Here is a 19,642-nt window from a genome sequence, read left to right as displayed (position 1 = left end):
GGGTTAAGGGAAGGAAAGAGGAAAGAAAAAGGCCTGGCGAGTTTTAGGAAATGGAAGAATCATGAAAAAGATGCTCAGAACTGCTGACTAGCAGCAGATACTACAGTTCTGTAAGAAAATTTACATAACTACAAAGTATACTTACCACGCTGTGTACTGTAAAAGAAATGAAATCTTTGCCTTTCCCTCATTTTACGTATTGTTCCAGCCACGAATTTCCATTATTGTTAAACGTGTGTTACCAGAAGATGTCACACCAACCAATTTGAATTTCTACATTTGTTGGATTCAATCACGCTTTAGCCTCAATTGTTTAATGTAACTACAAAAAATCCATATCAGACTCAAAATATAACAGCATGGAGAAGTTAACATGGCAGATCTTCTCAAGATGCATGGCAGCAATGGAATTTAAGTGCATTACTGTGCAATTAGGAGCTAGTCATATATTCCATCCACAGATATGGAAAGTTGAGCATGTGATTAGAAATGTTTGCTGATAACATAAGCTGTCCTACTACCTGGACTGTGCATGCCATCCGCAAAATTTCCCGCACTAGGTTAAGCGTTTATACTGTGTGCCAATAATTAGTTTGTATTGGCATGTTTTACGCGTGAAATAAATTTTGGTAATACAGGCTGCTATCATACAAGTATACAAATACAGAATTGTTCCACATATTATGTAGTGTTTCTTGCATTCTGTTTTAAAAACATCTCTACATCTTGTTCATTCTGGATCATATAACACAATCTAGAACTAGTATGTTGCTTTATGAGTATTTCTATTAGGCTGCCCAGTAACCTTTTCATAAATAATAGTACTGAGAATGCAACATGCATATAGGGTGTGTTTGGCAAACATGCGCAATTGGACCTATACACAAACTTTCTTCTCTTCCTGCTTCATATAGTATAGTAGCTCTTACTGTGAAAACTAAGTTCATGCAGTGCAGAAGCAGAAAGTAGGAGGAAGTATTTACCCGCAGTAGATACATAGGATAACCCCACAGAAGAACAGATCCCATGAAAAGTAGCAAAGGGCCTTTAGAATTCCCTGCTCCTCCAAACAGAAGAGCCCTGCAATAAATGGGAACAAACGTGACTTCCAAATAGGAGGAGGATATGTATTAATAAATTGTAGATCATGCACCATATTGATACAAGATAAAGACAGTCTGTTTATACCCTATCCACTGCAGAGTTCCTGTGCAAATAAATGCTGTTTTATATACCTGCTTACAACTGCATCTTTTCAATTTCATGATATTTTATAAGTTGATTCAAAGTCTACTTTACAAATTACATCCAAAAACAGTTTTCTCCATATTACTTGTAATACATAACACAATTTAACAGATTTTGAAAGAATGGTTGAATTTTTCAACAGGGAATTTCACTTGTATGACAAAAATTGTCCAGTCTAAAAAGTGCACCCCCTTTATGTTAAAAGCATGAAAATCATATTCATCAAACTTTACACCAAATTTTGTGAAGCACACTCCGCTATATAATTGACTTTACCCTTATTCCCACTTCATCATGTGGATGAATTTGCATTCTTCCTCCGAACAAGACTACCTTAATAATTCAGTGTTACAGTGATCCTAAGTTTTCATCAGCCATGGGGTGTCCTCAGGTTCCTGACCTGGCAGGAGTAGGTGGTGGTGGTGGTGGTGGTGGTGGTGGTGGGTGGTGGGATTTTTCTGTGATTAGGCTGCAAGGTGTCTTCTGTAATAGCATGAAGGTTTTGGCAAAGACATGTGAGTAATGTAATGAATCATGCTGGTAATATGATCCATCCATTCCTAGGGGCTTTCTTCATATTTCAATACAGTCATCAGACTTTATGATGTCCACTTCTCCTCGCTGGACACCTATATGGAGCGTTTCCTTTGAGGAACTGTTCTGCCTCACACTTTAAAGTTCAGAAGATACTGATGTATTGATAGTATCATGTCTCAATTCAAACCCTCAGTCATCTAGTACTGACACCCACATTCTTTAGAACGATACCTATGTTAGTGAGAAATGGTTGGAAAAAGTGTGTGACAATACTACTCAATATAACTTTAATAAATACAGTACCCAGCCACTTCATTTATTTTGATATAAGTCAATACACACGACGTGCTTTTGCACGTCTTCACATGGAGTAATACATATTTAATCTCCAATTGGTACTTTAAAAAACATCGACTGCAATTTTAATTCTGATGATGGCCTTCTCCTATTCCACTTGTTGCTCCAATTTTTCACACATATAATCCTGACAGGAGAATGTTTCATACTACATGCAAAGAAAAAGTGTTGTTGTTGCTCAAGATTTCACATTTATATTAGTGCCACCAAGCAGAATAGAAAGTCAGCTGCTGCATCCAAACTGCAGTCAATGTTTTTAACAATGTACTAACTGGAGATTAAACATGTATAATGCCAATTAAAGATTGGCGAAAGCTCAAAACACTTACTGGCATCAATAAAAATATATAAAAAAGTGGATGGATGACACATTCCTAAATGATATAATCCATACCCATGGAGCTCAACAATGAATGAAATCGATAAATTAGTATGACCCCATAAAGTGCACTGTACCAGCAACTTTATTTTATTTGTGTAGTTTGACTGAAAATGTCTAATACTATTATGGATAATAAAGATAACAACACTGTTGTCTGCTCTCTTCCCACTGAGGCTTGCTTTCCCACACACTGAGGTGACGAAACTTGTGGGATAGCTCCTAAAATTGTGTTGGGCCTCCTTTTGTCAGGTGAAATGCAGCAATTCGATGTGGCATGGACTCAACAACTCATTGGAAGCCCCCTGCTGAAATGTTGACCCTTGCTGCATCTATAGCCATCCACAATTGTGAAAGTGTTACCAATACAGGATTTTTTATGTGAACTGATCTCTTGATTATGTCCCATAAATTTTCGACAGATCCATGCTGTGCGGTCTGGGTGACCTAATCATTCATCTGAATTGCCCAGAATGTTCTTCAAATCAATCCTGAACCAGTGTGGCTTGGTGACATTATGCATTGTCATCCATAAAAATTCCATCCATGAATGGCTGCAAATGACCTTCAGATTGCCAAATGTAACCATTTCCAATCAACTACCAGTTCAGTTGGATCAAAGGATCCAGCCCACACCATGATGGAGCCACCACCAGCGTGCACAGTAACTTGTTGACACAACCTGGGTCCATGCCTTCACACAAACCCTACCATCAGCTCTTACTCACTGAAATCCGGACTCTTCAGATAAGGCCATGGCTTTCCAGTCATCTAGAACCATTATGGTCGCGAGCCAAGGAGAGGCACTGTAGGCAATGTCATGCTGTTATAGCAAAGGCACTCATGTTGGTTGTCTGCTGCCACAAACCATTAACACCAAATTCGCCACACTGCCCTAATGAATACATTCATCTTAAGTCACACATTGATTTCTGCAGCTATTTCATGCAGTGTTGCACGTCTGTTGGCATTGATAACTCTACGCAAATGCTGCTTCTCTTGGTCGTTGAGTGAAGGATGTCGGCAACTGAATTATCTGTGGTGAGAGGTAATTTCATATTCTCAGCACACTTTTGACACTGGGGATCTTGGAATATTGAATTCCCTAATGATTTCTGAAATGGAATGTCCCATGCGTATACCTCCAACTACCATTCTGCTTCGAAGTCTGTTAACTCCTGCCATGCAGCCATAATCACATCAGAAACAGTTAAACATGAATCTGTGCATGGTGGCAGCCACTCAAGGAATATTTTAAGGAACTGGTTTAAAAAATTTTATTTCAAAGGCCCCAGTCAGAGCTCTACAAACTTTCTCCCAGAGCAACTTCAGCTGTGCCTATGTGACAAGGCAGTTCTGTCCAATTAAAGTAAAGCTGCTGACAAGATATGACTTAAGCCCTCTTCTGAAACTGCTAACAAATTCACACCATGGATTTTAGCCAATGGTGTGTGTTTGATACAGGTCACACTTCAGTGCAGAACACAGTTTCTTCTCTCTCTCTTGTGACCCAGAAGTCGAGCAACACAAACGTCTTTCGTAGGAGGCAGAGCCTCCTGCTCCACATTGCATGATTGGCCACCAACAGCAATTAACGTGAACTGCCTCCCTTCCGTTGCCCTATCTCAATTAGTTGTGGGCTTGGGATACAGGTCATTCTTCAGTGCAGAACACAGTTGCTTCTCTATCTTGTAATCCAGAAGTCGAGTGGAACAAACATATTTCGTGGGAGGCAAAGCCTCTGGCTATGCATTGCATGATTGGCCAGCAACATCAATTAACATGAACCACCCTCCCTTCTGTTGCCCTATTTCAGTTACTTGTTGGACCTCCTAGACTGGCCTAAACCTGGTAACTTCAGACCCTATGTGCACCCCCTTGTATACTGTACACTGAAATATATTCTCTTTCTTTTACCTGATTTTCTGTTCTCATTTAACAGGGCCATGAATGCCCACTTACAAGTCCTGACTGCTTGGCTTCCTGTACACTGTTGTCATAAGCCGTATGTAACAACCTCTCCTGCTTCCCTGCCCATGTACATTGGTGTCAGAAGTGGGATTTGTTTCTACCGTTTGGTCCATCAACTGACCCTTTAGTTTCATTTCATGTTCAATGTTGTGAGATTGGTCAGAACTTGCCGCTGTTATTTCACTATGAGCTGGATGTTGCCAGCATGTCAGCTACTATGCTGCACCAGACCCCACGTCCGCACATAACAGCACTCAGGGCAAAGTCTACTGCCTGCCTGTCGCAGCGCACCACACCAACATGTGCATGCTGAGTACAGTGAGCCATGCCTCACAGCACATGTGCTTACTTGCATGCACTCTGGTCCCATTTGACGGTCGCATATAGCCCAGCTTTTTGGTCGCTGCCCACTACCTCTAAGTTGTGTGCCGAGGCATGTAAGGAAAATGCGTGATACGTCTGTGCCACTGCCGTGGCTCACCGAGCACACAGGCAAGCTATTTGCGGTCGGAGTAGCTTCCCTGCCACTTCTGCTGCCCACTTGCATCAGCCGCCACCCTACCGTCAGCACCACATTCTGCAGGTCGCGACACAGGTCAGTAAATCATAGTACACAGTTAAATTTTGCACCTTATGCAGTTAACTGCCTGTTTTTTTGGAGGTGTCTTTATCTAGGACGATTTGAACTTAAAAAAATTTAAAGTTGAATTACTATGATGTATGTTAAATGTGTATTTGTTGCTAGATAAGCACTTCACATGTTTGTTGGTTGGATAGTTAACTTTCTTTAACATATATTTTTGACAGTTTTCGATTAATCTCCAGTGATGTACTGCAGGAAACATCATTTCTGCACCGTATGAAGAAAGTAGGTTCCTACTCCTTACTCCACAGACTTGAGTGCTTTAAGAGCTCTATAGCCCCCCTGTCTCTCCATACTGTGTCTGCAAGGTTTCTAAGATTGTTGGCGCACTAGATCTTTTAGCTTGAGCTTGATGAGAGGTTTTTTTTTATTGCAAAACCTGGCAGAGATGTGAAGTCAGTGTCTAGATCTTGTAATAAAAGCAACAAGTGATGCATCCTGGCGATCCTGGTACTGTCCATGGTTTAATATTGGTACTAGGTGACTTGAAGCCTCAAGTGCATACAGAGTCTTAATTACATGATTAGCTCTTGTGTTGCTGAAACTGATAGCACGCTGTTTGACATGCCTGATTACAGAACGAAAGAAATGAACTTTTTCTGCCTTCTCATTTTCTTCTTACTCATTTCTCTACATTCTCTTTCCCAACCTTTTATTCTTTTTCTGTCCATGCTTTCTGTTTTTTGTGGTAGTTGCTTAACTGGTTAACTGAATGCAAGGATCTATGATGTATTAAGTGATGTATCGTAATAAGTTATAATGATGAAAGAGAATTAATCTGTTGTACCCTCTAAGTTGTTAAGTGAGGATATGATGACTTTTGTCTGTTAACCCCCAGAGGGCAGCAAAGTTATGTAGATATCAAGATAGGTTGATTTATTGAGATTATTCGTGGGCAGACAAGAGGTCCTGTTGTTCACATAAATGAAGATAATTTTGTTCAGGAAACAGTTCTTGAGTCAGTTGTTTTAAATGATGTTATTTCTGCTGTACAGATAATGTTTTGTTGTGGAAGATGACGAGGATACAATGAATGCTAATTATGTTGCTAAATGTATGCGAGAAGATGATTCAGTGATGGTGAATGGTCTTTTTTATGGAGTCGCACCAGAGGTCAGAGCAAAACACTTAACTGTGATTCATTTTACCAGGTAGTGAGTTTACAGTTGAGAATGTTTTTGTAGTCATTTAAATTGCAGGCTATGTTAGCTGTGAATGCTTACCGTAAGTAGGGACCGCATGGTGCAAACACGTGGACTGGCACAGCTGTCTCCTTGCGATAAGCCAGCCAGCCCCCCTCTTCTTCCTGTCTGCCATAATTAAGCCTAACTTTCATTCGATTTTTAAGTCGTTTATTGCATAGGTTTTGTGTGACAGTTTACTGAAAGTAGTATAGAGAGTATAAATATTTAAGTGGCTGTAAGTAAAGTTAATATTTTGTGTGAGAAGGATGACCCAGGTGCATGCCTATTGGTATTATGTGGAAAGTTTGGATATTTTGAGACACTTAATATTCTGCTGTGTCATTTAATGGCAGCCCTAGATGCCCACTTACAAATCCTGACGGCTCGACCTGTATACTGTCATCATAAGCAATATACAACAACCCCCCTTCCCCCTTCCGTACCCATGTACAAATCACCTGAGTACAAATGAGAGCCCCACCAAAGCACAACCATTTTATATGTGTATATCACTATCCCATGAATTTTGTCCCTAGGCTACAACTGACTATAACTAGGACATCACAAGAATCAAAAGTGTGAGATTATGATACAAACAAGCGTTTTCCTTGAGGTAAGTCAGTTCCTCAGCATGCATCTAAATTCGGTTATTTCCCAGCAACTGTCATACCCTTCTTTTCCCTTGTTTTTCTACCAAGGTGATAAGTATGGTAATCTGTTCTCCTTTGATAGCCTATACAGTCTCACAGTGGAAGCCAATCATATGTGACTCTCCGACACCGTCAAAACTTCAGAGTGAAAATAAAAGGGACACTTATTTTGGCTTAGGTGCCAAGCAGATTTCAAGAAAATGACTGTCAAAGTTTCTATGTCACTTCATCAGTCCGCTTGTGCGTTTTAAGACCGAGCGAGACAGTAGCACAATATCTAAGAGCACAGCATCCAGTTATGCGATTAAAATGCATGCCTTGAGCCACTTGCATTAAAATATATTTCTTGATCCAATTTCAGGCTCCAGCTTTTGAGAAAATGCTTCAATATGTGAGGTTTTCTGTGAAATTGCCAGATCATGAGGGATTCAGCAACATTAATGATGTTGCTTTTCTTGATGATATTCACACTAAAAACTCTGACTGTGGCATGTATGCCTTGCATTTTGCCCATGGTGCTCTCAACTGTTATGTTTTGAACATTTTATGACAAGGTATCACCCTGTGGAATGCATTGGTTCTCTGTAAGTATAAAAGTAAAACTCACTGAAAAGTTCAAATACTGGAATTTATATGTCTTATTTTCCATTACTGTTAATACATAACCTTTAGTAAAATTTGTAAGGATAAAATAATCTATAAGATTTGAAATGCTTATTTATTTTGTCACTAATTCTATTACATATCTGTCTCAAAAAAATATTAAGGTCACATACATCCGTGACAACAAAAGAAAAAAAGACGTAAGATTGTATTTGAAAATGGGGGAAAAAATTCAAAACTGTGCTCTTAGCCACTGTCTTACTGACTTGCCCGGTTTGACCACAGCATGATGAAGTGGCATTGAAACTTCGACCCTTTTCTTTGAAACTACTGACAAATCCTATGCCAGAATAGGTGCCTATATTTTAACCTTCCTTTCATCCTGCGAAGTTTCAACTGTGAAGGAAAGCAACTTAAGGAGGGTTCCCCTTGTCAGTACGGTGGTCTTCATCTGACAAGTCAGAAAGTATTTCTATTCAGATGAAAACAACATTGAAACTTAATCATGATACACACCGGTTTACCTTTTATTTGCCTGCCTGCTGGGTATGTGTACTCATCTCAATATGTCCATAGTCATTGCCCGTAAGTTTATATTTACTCAGTAGTATTGTTTTGCAGTTGGAGGTACAACTAATGGTTTTTTGGAATCTTTTCTTATCTTCAAAATAGGCTGCCACATCGCTGAGGTGAATGTAAGAGTATATTGTGAGTTGTTACATTTTGTCAGAACTATATTTTTGTAAAATAAAGTTGGGAACTCAAATCACAAATATAAGGTTAAAAATATTTACAACAAAAAAGAATGGAAGCCTTATTAAAGCACAATCAATTGAAAAATTATGTAACTACTGGTGAAGGTAACGTAGACATACATTAGAAGCAAGATAGATGACACCCACCTGGAGATGCGGTCTGTGAATGGCAAACGGGTAGCTGGCAATCAAAAGCACACACTAAAGTCAGAATGAGACAGGTGTGAAATAGCAGGAAAAAGTAGTTTTCACTTTGAAAAGGCTTTCTCTCACTATCAGTTTTACACTGTGAATGTTTTTGATTTAAGAATTACCATCAATAAGGACACCAATTGTTCCCATTGTGAGCACCTCTCTTAGCCTCTTCAGTTGAGTTACTGCATAATGGAGTCAAGAGTGTATAATTTTGTATAGATATATGTTTGATTTAACAATAAAAGTAATATTTTTTGATAATATCATGTAATTGGATAAACAAAACAAATCTACTCACCAAGTGACAGCATGAGAACACACACAAAGAAAACTTTTTATTTATGCAAGCATTCAGAGCCAGTGGCTCTTTCTTCTAGCAGAAGGGTTGAAGTGGAAGAGGGTTGAAAGGGAAGGAAGAGGGATGAAGAGGGATGAAGGAAAAAAAATGGAGAGGTTTAGGAAAAGGGGTAGAGTTTGTAGAAGTCGCCAAGAACCCCAGGTCGGGGGATACTTACTGGACATGAGGAGAAGGAAAGACTCATCCCCTCCAATAAGTCTCACCTGACTTTTCCGAACACTACCCCTTTTTTTAACCTCTCCGATTCCTTTCCCTTCAAGCCCTCTTCCTTCCCTTTCAACCCTTCTGCTGTATGAAGGAGCCACTGGCTCCAAAGGCTTGCATAAGTAAAATTATTTTTTATGTGTGTCTCCTCCTGCTGCCACTTGGCTATTGTTTATATAGTCTTTTCTCAAAGTATTCACATGCAGTGTAGGCATGTATGTTTGTGAAACATGGACGATAAATAGTTTAGACAAGACGAGAATAGAAGCTTTCAAAATGTGGTGCTACAGAAGAGTTGAAAATTAGATGGGTATATCATGTAACTAATGAGGAGGTACTGAATAGAATTGAGGAGGAGTTTGTGACACAACTTGTCTAGAAGAAGGGGACATGTTCTGAGGCATAAAGGGATCACCAGTTTAGTATTGGAGGGCAGTGTGGAGGGTAAAAATCGTAGAGGGAGATCTAGAGATGCATACACTAAGCAGATTCAGAAGGATGTAGGGTGCAGTAGTTACCTGGAAATGAAGAAGCTTGCACAGGCTAGAGTAGCATGGACAGTTGCATCAAACCAGTTACTGGACTGAAGATAACAACAACAACAATATAAATGGACAAATAAAAAGTCTACTCACTCAATGAATAATTGATATTGTTTGTTTGATTTGTAATTTAGTTTCCTAGTATTTTCTTTTTGAAACCAGTGATGACTGACTTGGGCAATTTGTCTAGTTTTTGTAACATTCTCCACTTTCTGAGCAAACCACATGTAAATGAAGATGAACACATGAGTATTTGATTCATGTATATCTCCCTCAGATACTTTTACACAAAAGTGCAGTTAGAGTGAGAGTTAACCAAATCACACTTAATTAGCCTTTATCCCATCAGTAAAAACACTTCTTACATCTGCAGCTGTGTTGATGTATGTGCCTGTTACTAAATAGGCCAGTGCAGTACCTCATAGCTGCAACAATTTAAGTATCTTGCAGCTATCCTCTATCAATCACCAATTATTTAAATAATTAGTAAGCATCTGGTTAATTGGCTTTACTGGAACAGAACTTTGTATTTGTTGGCATACATAAAGTGTAAAATGACCTCACTAGCCCGTGTCCATAGGAGAACAGCAATCTGGTGCTATAATTTGGTTAAAATAACAGTCTAAATTGGAATGATATTTATTAATATGACCGTTTTGACTAAGTTAAAGTCATCTTCAAATGTGAGCACCTTATGGCTGGTGCTAACAGCTCCTCTGCTATTCTGGGGTAGCAAGATCATAACTTTATTTTATTGTAACATTTGTACATTTACAAGACTTTGAAATAACTGTCAGCTCACGACCTCTATTAGGCAGATAGTGAAAACAGTTATTTTAAGTAATCTTATCAATTTTCTCATGATGGTTCTATCCTCATTTACAGAACTCTATGGTATTCAAAAGGAATAAAAATAACATTCCTGCAGCTGATAACTTGTTTATTGTGATTGACTTTAGTGCTTAGCTTCACAATTACATTGTTCCCAGAAGAATTTTTCCTCGTAAAGTTTTTGCTGGCTAAAGCAGAATTTTATTTCCTACTGTTTTTTTTCCTTGATTTAAGAGGTCATGCAAGTTACTCTACCTGCAACATGAATGTACAATACTGGCTCTTTTACAAGACCCCTTTAATAATAATAATAATAATAATAATAATAATAAATAAAATATTTACCACTGAACATTATTTTTTGTTGTTGTTATTTTAAAACCAATTTTGGACTGGATATGAATAACATCTAAGACCAAACACAAACTGCTAGGGTTAGTTTTATTCAAATGTTTTGAGTTTCAAGGACATCCAACGAAAGGTCAGGTATACAGAAACTTAATGACACAGTAGTATCAGTCTGAGACAAGCCAAATACCACTGATATGCAGCATATTTGTGAGAGTACAATATCTGACCATATACGACACTTTGATGGGTGGATCGGCTGTACTTTTCTTGCTTGGATATGCTTAACTTCTTAATAGGGCATTACAGTTGGTTGTTCTCTACAGTTGTGTATCAGGCATGCAGATACGAGCAAACACACAGGTGGCAGCTTTTGTGAAATACTGAATTTAGAGATGGTATAAAATACTTTACTGCAGGGGATAAATTTCTTGTTGCAGGGTACAGTTTCCCACCCTGTGTGATGGAGTTTTGTCTCTCAGGAAAAAGAAACAGCCTCTTTTGAATACGAGTGAGACATGTGAATCCACAGTATTGTGTATGCCAGTAAGAATGGTACTATTTTATGTAACATGGATGTAAGAGACTTCAAAAATATTAATGAGAGATAAAATTTAAAACAAAGAAGAACCATCAACAAGAACTTAATGAGTTTGGCTAGAAGTCTCATCTACTGAACCTAGTACACAAAAAAAAGGAAGGAAAATATCATTACGTCACAAATTTTGGTGTGTCAAATAACAACTAAGGCAGCAAAAAGAAGTGGATATTGAGGATTATCCTTACTCTGACATTTACGGTATCAGCATGTGTTGTGTTCTACTTTCCTGCATCATAAGCACCATCAAGAATAACTTTTGTCAATGAATGAAACCAAAATCTACTTTTCTCCTTCTTATGCAAACTTACAATAATGAATTTGGACCTATGTATGACAATACCACTTACTAACCTCTTTGACTAAAAATGTGTGACTGTGCAACATACCAACACCTCTGGAGATATAACACTGCTGTTATTATTCAGAAGGAAATTACTTACTCCAGCTAAGACGTCCACTGTGAAATGCAGAATTGTGCTCAAATCTCATATCTCTGGGATGCATCAAGGATGGAAAGTCTTAAAAAAAAATTCTGTCTAGCTGCAGTAAATTTTATTGCTTGTCTTGGAGCAACATATGATACAAATGGAGAATTCAAATAGAAGTCAACTACTTTATTACTGTGCAGAAATAATAATCAGGATTTTGCATATTATTTGTCAGGTGGCAACAGCAAAATCTCCAACTCAGTATCTAGCTTAATGGGTGTAGGGAAAGGATTTAAAGTGTGTGCCTAAATGTTACATCTTAAGCACAAAATGTATACTGCTTACCATATCTCTGAAATTGGTGGCATCCAATTGGCCCTTCTTTTCTGTTCAGCTAACAGAATCTGAACAATATCATTATGTCTGTGGCTCTTTGCCAGCTGGAGTGGTGTTTTTCCATTCTTGTCTTTTGGGTCTAGTTCAATTTTGCTCTGAAACAAATGAATATTGACCTGTTAGATGGTTGCCAGCTGTCTGTTACATGAATTACAGGAATGCCTTATGTGAACAAGTAATCAGAATACACTAATTATTTAATTAATGAATCTTGCTGTGGCCACTGGAGTGTACATTTGGGTGCCTGTGTGGTTGTCTGTACTTCTGCTGGACAAAGAGCTAGTGCACGAAAGGTAGTGTGAATGCTGTTTTCTCCGTCATGTTTCTGTTGTCCGTACATCATTCCTTTCCCTTATTTTACGAATATATTAATTTGATATTAAAAGTAAAAACAAGGCATATACAACTGCAAATTTCCTTCTGTGGAATATATTTGTTTCTTCTCAGATTGGTGCCACAAATGAACCACACAGCTTCACAAAATGACCAACATGCACTTCATTTGAATTACCCAATATGGGTAACAACAGATTTTATTACTTAGTTTTACAAACTGGAGAGGAAGATCTTGTATCTAATACGCCACTTTGTACTGTGACCTATCTTGCACACATCATTCAAGATATTTTGCTGCATATAATGAGTTTGCTATTATCTCACTAACTAATGGCAAAATCTAAACTACAGAATGCTTAGTAATAGGAATTAAACTTTTTGTTAATGAATACATGAAAAGTATTACTTTTATGTCTGTATACAAACTGTATATAAGCTATAAATTCTACAATATTTGTGTGATCAAGCAAAGCAACAGGAATAATTGCATGCAAAACATTCTTGCAATGACATAGTTCTATTTCATTCTCCCTTCAGGTGCGTGCCATTTTGTGCTTGAGGCACTAGCTTTACAAAAATGACAAGGGACAAGGCTGTAACAGCTGCGAGTAAGTTTGGGTCTAGGTTCAGATTTTTTAATGCACAGATATTGAAGTGTTTAAAATACAGTCTGTAATGTTATTCCCCCCACAAGGAATAATAGAGTGAACCATATGCCAAAGTACTGAATTTTCACCAATGTAGTGAATTTGCCACACAATGTTTAACACTTTGGAGACCAAGACCAAGTATAGCTAGGGCCCCAAATTTGTACTAAACAACTCACCTTGTACTTTTTATTGGGAGGAGAATTATACCTCTATCATCTTTATTTTAAAATTAGGAAGCTATCAAAGAACTAAAGTAAATATGAAAAATAGATCATGAAGCTTGGCCCTTTTTTAGAATGTATTACTCCTGAGGATACACCAATTACATATGTACCAGTACTACTATTATTTCCTAGGCTCAATATTCTTCTAAGTGGCCAGTCTCCAAAATGTTAAGGAAACACTCTCTGCCAGTGGGGCCTATTAAGAGGTAGTTTAAACTAGGTGTGGCACACATCTCAACAGAATTGGGATAGAACCCTTTTAGGATGAATGATGACACCGGGCTCCTGTCTCTTAAAAGGTCTCAACCTGTTATAGGGATTTCTTCCACATGTATACAGAAGATAGAAAGTACAACCCCCCCCCCCCCCCCCCCTGTGCGTACTCACCAGTTACCAGAGAGAAAAAGGTGATCATAATGACAAACAATACAGAAATTTGACGCATAAAATTGCTGGAATTCAACTGTAAGCGAGCCATGTGGCTCGATCAGTGATATTCCCACTGCTGGTACGGGTCATCTTTCTGGTGGTGTCCGTAGTGGCACCCTACCGGGCCAATCGGGAGCGAGCGGTAAGTTCTAGCAAGTACCAAGGATTTTGCTTTCGGATGCCTAGCAGTAATGTTGTTGTTGTTGTTGTTGTTGTTGTTGTTGTTGTTGGGATGTTTAAGGGGGACTAAACAGCTAAGGTCATCAGTCCCCCATTCCAAAAAACCGGCAAAACAAAATTTACGGAACAGGTAAAACCCCAAGGGGGGAGGAGACGCCCCTCCCCCCAGTCACTGAAAGAACACCAATGTGGCAGCGAACACTAGAGACAAGAAGAGTACAGACGAACACTGGACAGAAAGAAACGGAAGAAAATAAGAGGGTCGGAACTGGTTAACTGACCATGGGAACAAAAATTGGGAAAGAGTCAACCATCCAAATACACACATTAAAATCTGCAACCAATGAGACACTCGAGGACAAGATACACAGAAAGGGAAAGGGACAGGTCCCCCCTAAATGGAATCATAAAAAGGACTACCACGGATAAAATTTAAAACGTCGTCAGCCATGGAGGCATCGTCGCATAAAACCAAAGGCAACGTGCCCGGGAGATTAAAAGTCTGCCGGAGGATGCGCAGGCGGGGACACTCCAACAAAATGTGGGCGACCGTCAACCGGGACCCACACTGACACAGGGGGGGATCCTCCTGACGCAAAAGATGTCCGTGCGTCAGGTAGGTATGGCCGATGCGGAGCCGACACAGGATGACAGAGTCCCTGCGAGAAGCCCGCAGGGAGAACTGCCACACATCGGTCGTCTCCTTAACAGCCCGCAGTTTATTCGGAGAAGTCAGGCTACGCCACTCGTCACGCCACATCTGAAGCACCTTACGGCGCAACGCCAGCTGCAAATCACGAGCCGGGAGGCCGATCGCCAAAGTGGGGGCGTCGACCGCCCCTTTGGCCAGCCTGTCGACACGTTCATTCCCCAGGATGCCAACGTGACCTGGCGTCCAAACAAAGACCACCGAACGACCAGAGCGGGTAATGGCAAAAACAGACTCCTGGATAAAGGATACCAGAGGAGAAGAGGTATAGCAGCGGTCGATAGCCTGGAGGCTGCTCAGGGAGTCACTGCAGATGACGATGGACGTACCTGAGCAGGAACGCATATGCTCAAGAGCGCGCAATATGGCCACCAGCTCTGCAGTAAAAATACTGCAGCCACCTGGCAAGGAGCGCTGTTCAACATGGGCAGCGTGAGCAAAAGCGTAGGCAGGACGACCATCCACCAGGGAACCATCAGTGTAGACAGGCTCACAGCCTGAAAATGAGACGACGAGCGCAAGAAAACGGTGACGGAGGGCCACATGCGGAACCGAGTCCTTGGGTTCCCGTGCCAAGTCCAGGCGGACGGACGGACGGGTCATACACCAGGGAGGCGTGGGTGCACAGGCCCGGAAGGGCGGCAGAAGAGGGAACGACCCCAGTTCCGACAGCAGGGACTGGACACGGACAGCAATGGAAAGCCCAGACCTAGGTCGCCGGTCGGGCAGAGGGAGGACCCTGGCAGGGAAAAGCAGGCGATGATTGGGATGGCCCGGTGAGCAATGCACGTGGACAGCATAGTCGGCGAGCAGTCGGTGGCAGCGAATCCGCAGCGGGGGAACCCCGGCCTCCACCAGCAGACTATCCACGGGGCTCGTACGGAAAGCACCAGTTGCAAGCCGAACCCCACAGTGGTGTATGGGGTCCAACAACGTCAACACTGAGGGCGATGCAGACCCATAGGCCAGGCTCCCATAATCAAGCCTGGACTGCACAAGGGCTCTGTACAATCGCAACAGCGTGCTGCGATCTGCACCCCAAGACGCATGGCTCAGGCAGCGGAGGGCGTTGAGGTGCTGCCAGCACTTTTGCTTCAGCTGAGTAATATGAGGAACCCATGTGAGCCGGACATCAAAGACGAGTCCTAAGAAGCGGCTAGTGTCCACCACTTCAAGTAGGTGACCGTCGAGGTAAAGTTCCGGATGAGGGTGGACCGTCCGACGCCTGCAGAAGTGCGTAACTCGAGTCTTGGCCACAGAGAACTGAAATCCATGAGTCAGAGCCCATGCCGCCGCCTTGCGAACGGCTGCTTGCAGCCTGCGTTCGGCGACTCCCGTAGTCGTTGAGCTAAATGAGATGCAGAAGTCGTCGGCATACAAAGAAGGAGACACCGACGACCCCACGGCTGCACCCAGACCATTAATGGCCACTAGAAATAAGGAAACGCTCAACACCGAGCCCTGCGGGACCCCACTTTCCTGTATATAAGATGAACTAGAGGCGGCACCGACTTGCACCCGGAAAGAGCGGCGCAATAAAAAGTTTTGAAGAAAAGCTGGGAGCTGACCACGAAGACCCCACTCGCCCAATGTAGGAAGGATGTGATGCCTCCATGTTGTGTCATATGCCTTCCGCATATCAAAAAATACAGCAACGAGATGCTGACGGCGGGAAAAGGCCGTACGGATAGCAGATTCCAGCCGCACCAAATTGTCCGCAGCAGACCGGCCCTGACAGAAGCCACCCTGGGATGGAGCGAGGAGACCGCGCGACTCAAGGACCCAACACAAACGCCGCCCCACCATACGTTCGAGCAATTTGCACAAAACGTTGGTTAGTGTAATGGGACGATAGCCGTCCACCGCCAGAGGGTCCGCACCGGGCTTCAAGATGGGAACGATAACACCCTCTCGCCATTGCGACGGGAACACGCCCTCGCTCCAAATGCAGTTAAAGATGGTGAGGATGTGTCTCTGGCAGTCCCTGGAGAGATGCTTCAGCATCTGCGCGTGGATGCAGTCCGGTCCTGGCACTGTATCAGGGCAATTGGCGAGGGCAGCGAGGAATTCCCTCTCGCTGAAAGGAGCATTGTATTTTTCAGAACGACGTGTGTGGAACGATAACGGCGTCCGCTCGGCGCGCTCCTTTAGAGAGCGAAAGGCAGGAGAGTAAGTTGCAGTCGCAGAGCTCGTAGCAAAGTGCGTGGCAAGGTGGTCAGCAATGGTGGCAGCGTCCGTGCAGACAGCGCCGTCCAGGGAGATTCCAGGGACACCCATAGGGGTCTGGTATCCATAAATCCGCCGGATGCGGGACCACACGAGCGACGGGGAGACACGGGAGCCCAAGGATGAAATGTACCTCTCCCAGCATTCCTGCTTACGCCGTGCAATAAGACGACGGGCCAAGGCACGGAGCTTCTTAAAGGCGATGAGGGTCTCCAGAGACGGGTGCCGCTTATGACGCTGGAGAGCCCGCCTACGGTCGCGAATAGCCTCAGCAATCTCCGGCGACCACCAGGGGACAGACTTCCTCCGAGGGAGTCCAGAAGAGCGAGGGATGGCAGTCTCGGCCGCAGAAATAATTGACGAGGTCAAGACACGGACCACCTCGTCAATGTCACCCTGTGGGAGAGAAGCAATGGTGGCAGCGGAAGTAAAAGCCGGCCAGTCAGCCCTGTTGAGAGCCCAGCGGGGCAGGCGCCCAGAAGAATGACACTGGGGCAGTGACAAATAGATGGGAAAATGGTCACTACCACACAGATCAGGATGCACTCTCCAGTGAAGGGATGGGACAAGTCCGGGGCTGCAAAGAGAGAGATCGATGGCCGAGAACGAGCCATGGGCCACACTGAAATGCGTGGGAGCACCGGTGTTCAAGAGGCTAAGGTCGAGCTGAGCCAACACATGCTCCACAGCGCGACCGCGATCATCGGAGACAGTCCCACCCCATAGAGGGTTGTGGGCATTGAAATCGCCCAGAAGCAGCAATGGCGGCGGGAGTTGAGCCAGCAGCGCAGCCAAGACATGTCGGGGGAGTTGCCCATACGGAGGAACGTAAACAGAGCAAACAGTAATAGCCGGCGAGAGCTCAATCCTGACAGCGACTGCCTCTAAAGGCGTCAGAAGGGGTACTGGTGAGCTACAGACAGAGTGGTGAACAAAGAGGCAAACTCCACCTGAAGCTCGTTGACAGTCAGCGCGGTTCTTATAGTATCCCCGATAACCGCGAAGGGCAGGGGTCCGCATTGCTGGAAACCAAGTTTCCTGAAGAGCAATGCACAGAACAGGGGAAACACTCAAAAGCATCCGGAGCTCAGGCAGGTGGCGGAAATAACCGCCGCAATTCCACTGGAGAATGGAAGCAGGAAGGGACTGGGAGGGCGTTAAGTCGACTAAGAGGCAGACGGCGCCGCAGAGTCAACGGCCGCCACCGAGCGAGAGTCAGCTGTGTCCATAGGAGAGGTCCCCGAGGGTTCCGTGAGGGCGAGATCCGCGGCAGAGGCGAGGATCTCCACCGCATCCCCAGAGCCAGAGCTATTGACAGCAGGCGGTACTGAAACTGCCGGAGCGTCCTCCTTCTTGGACACGTTCCGGTCCTCCTTCTCGCGTCTGTCCTTTGGCTTAGAGGGCTGGGAGAGTTTCTCTGAAGGAGCGTCGGAGGCTGACGACAACGCAGAAGCCCTATGACCAGCAGGTGGATGAACCTTCAGCCACTGGCTGACATCCGGCGGGGTAGCAGAAGAAACGGAAGAAGGGAGGGCCCCGAGGGACCCCTTCCGCGAGAGAGGAGCCGGCAGAGACGACACCGGCAGAGAAAGGGGAGGGGGAGGGATCGAGCCCCCTGGTTTTGGAGCAGATGTCACTCCTGAAGCATGTGCGGGGGGAGTGACAGAAGAGGGTTTGCCCCCAACTGCTAAGGGGGGCAACAGAGGAAGGCTTGCCCCCAGACACAAGGGGGGCAGACAGAGATGGACGGCCCCGAGGGCCAACTGAAGGCGGCACAGAGGAGGCGACAACTGTCACCCGCGAGGGCGACGATAACGTAGCTGCAGCATAAGAAGTTTGAAGAGAGACAGGATGCAACCTTTCAAATTTCAGTTTTGCCTCGCGATAAGTAAGCCGGTCCAGGGTCTTAAATTCCATAATCTTCTGCTCCTTATGAAGAACGGGGCAGTCCGGCGAGCATGGAGAGTGGTGTTCCCCACAGTTGACACAGACAGGCGGAGGCGCACATGGAGAATCGGGATGAGAGGGGCGTCCGCAATCTCGACATGTGGCGCTGGATGGGCAACGGGAGGACATATGCCCAAACTTCCAGCACTGGAAGCACCGCATCGGGGGAGGGACGTATGGCTTGACGTCACAACGGTAAACCATTACCTTGACCTTCTCAGGCAATACAGCACCCTCGAAGGCCAAGATAAAGGCACCGGTGGCCACCCTGTTGGTCTTGGGTCCTCTGTGCACACGACGGACAAAATGCACACCACGTCGTTCCAAGTCAGCTCTCAGCTCGTCATCGGACTGTAACAAGAGGTCGCGATGGTAAATAATCCCCTGGACCATATTTAAGCTACTGTGGGGAGTGACAGTAACAGGGACGTCTCCCAGCTTATCACACAAGAGCAACGCCCGTGACTGGGCTGGGGAGGACGTCTTGAGGAGGACGGACCCATTCCTCATTTTAGACAAACCCGCCACTTCCCCAAACTTATCCTCCAGGTGTTCCACAAAAAACATAGGCTTTGTCGAAAGAAAGGAGTCACCATCAGTCCTGCTGCAGACAAGGTATTGTGGTACATAAGGCTCCTGCTTGGCACTAGATCTGCGTCCCTCCCATGGCGCAGCCAACGAGGGGAACGACTGAGGATCATATTGTGCAGC

General features: G+C 43.6%; 1 protein-coding gene across 1 annotated transcript in view; it reads right to left on the bottom strand.

Annotated features, from left to right (window-relative positions):
* Positions 1 to 19,642, bottom strand: part of LOC126334526 (uncharacterized) — a 75,836-nt gene that overhangs the window by 42,343 nt on the left and 13,851 nt on the right. The window contains exons 5-6 of the mRNA XM_049996876.1: positions 12,180 to 12,325; positions 984 to 1,080 (exon numbers count right to left, since the gene is read on the bottom strand). Of these exons, the coding sequence (XP_049852833.1) occupies positions 984 to 1,080; positions 12,180 to 12,325 (243 nt within the window). The remainder of the gene's footprint in view (positions 1 to 983; positions 1,081 to 12,179; positions 12,326 to 19,642) is intronic.

Source organism: Schistocerca gregaria, chromosome 2 (genome assembly GCF_023897955.1).
Source record: "Schistocerca gregaria isolate iqSchGreg1 chromosome 2, iqSchGreg1.2, whole genome shotgun sequence".
Taxonomy (NCBI): domain Eukaryota; kingdom Metazoa; phylum Arthropoda; class Insecta; order Orthoptera; family Acrididae; genus Schistocerca; species Schistocerca gregaria.
This window is presented reverse-complemented; position numbering and strand designations above follow the sequence as displayed.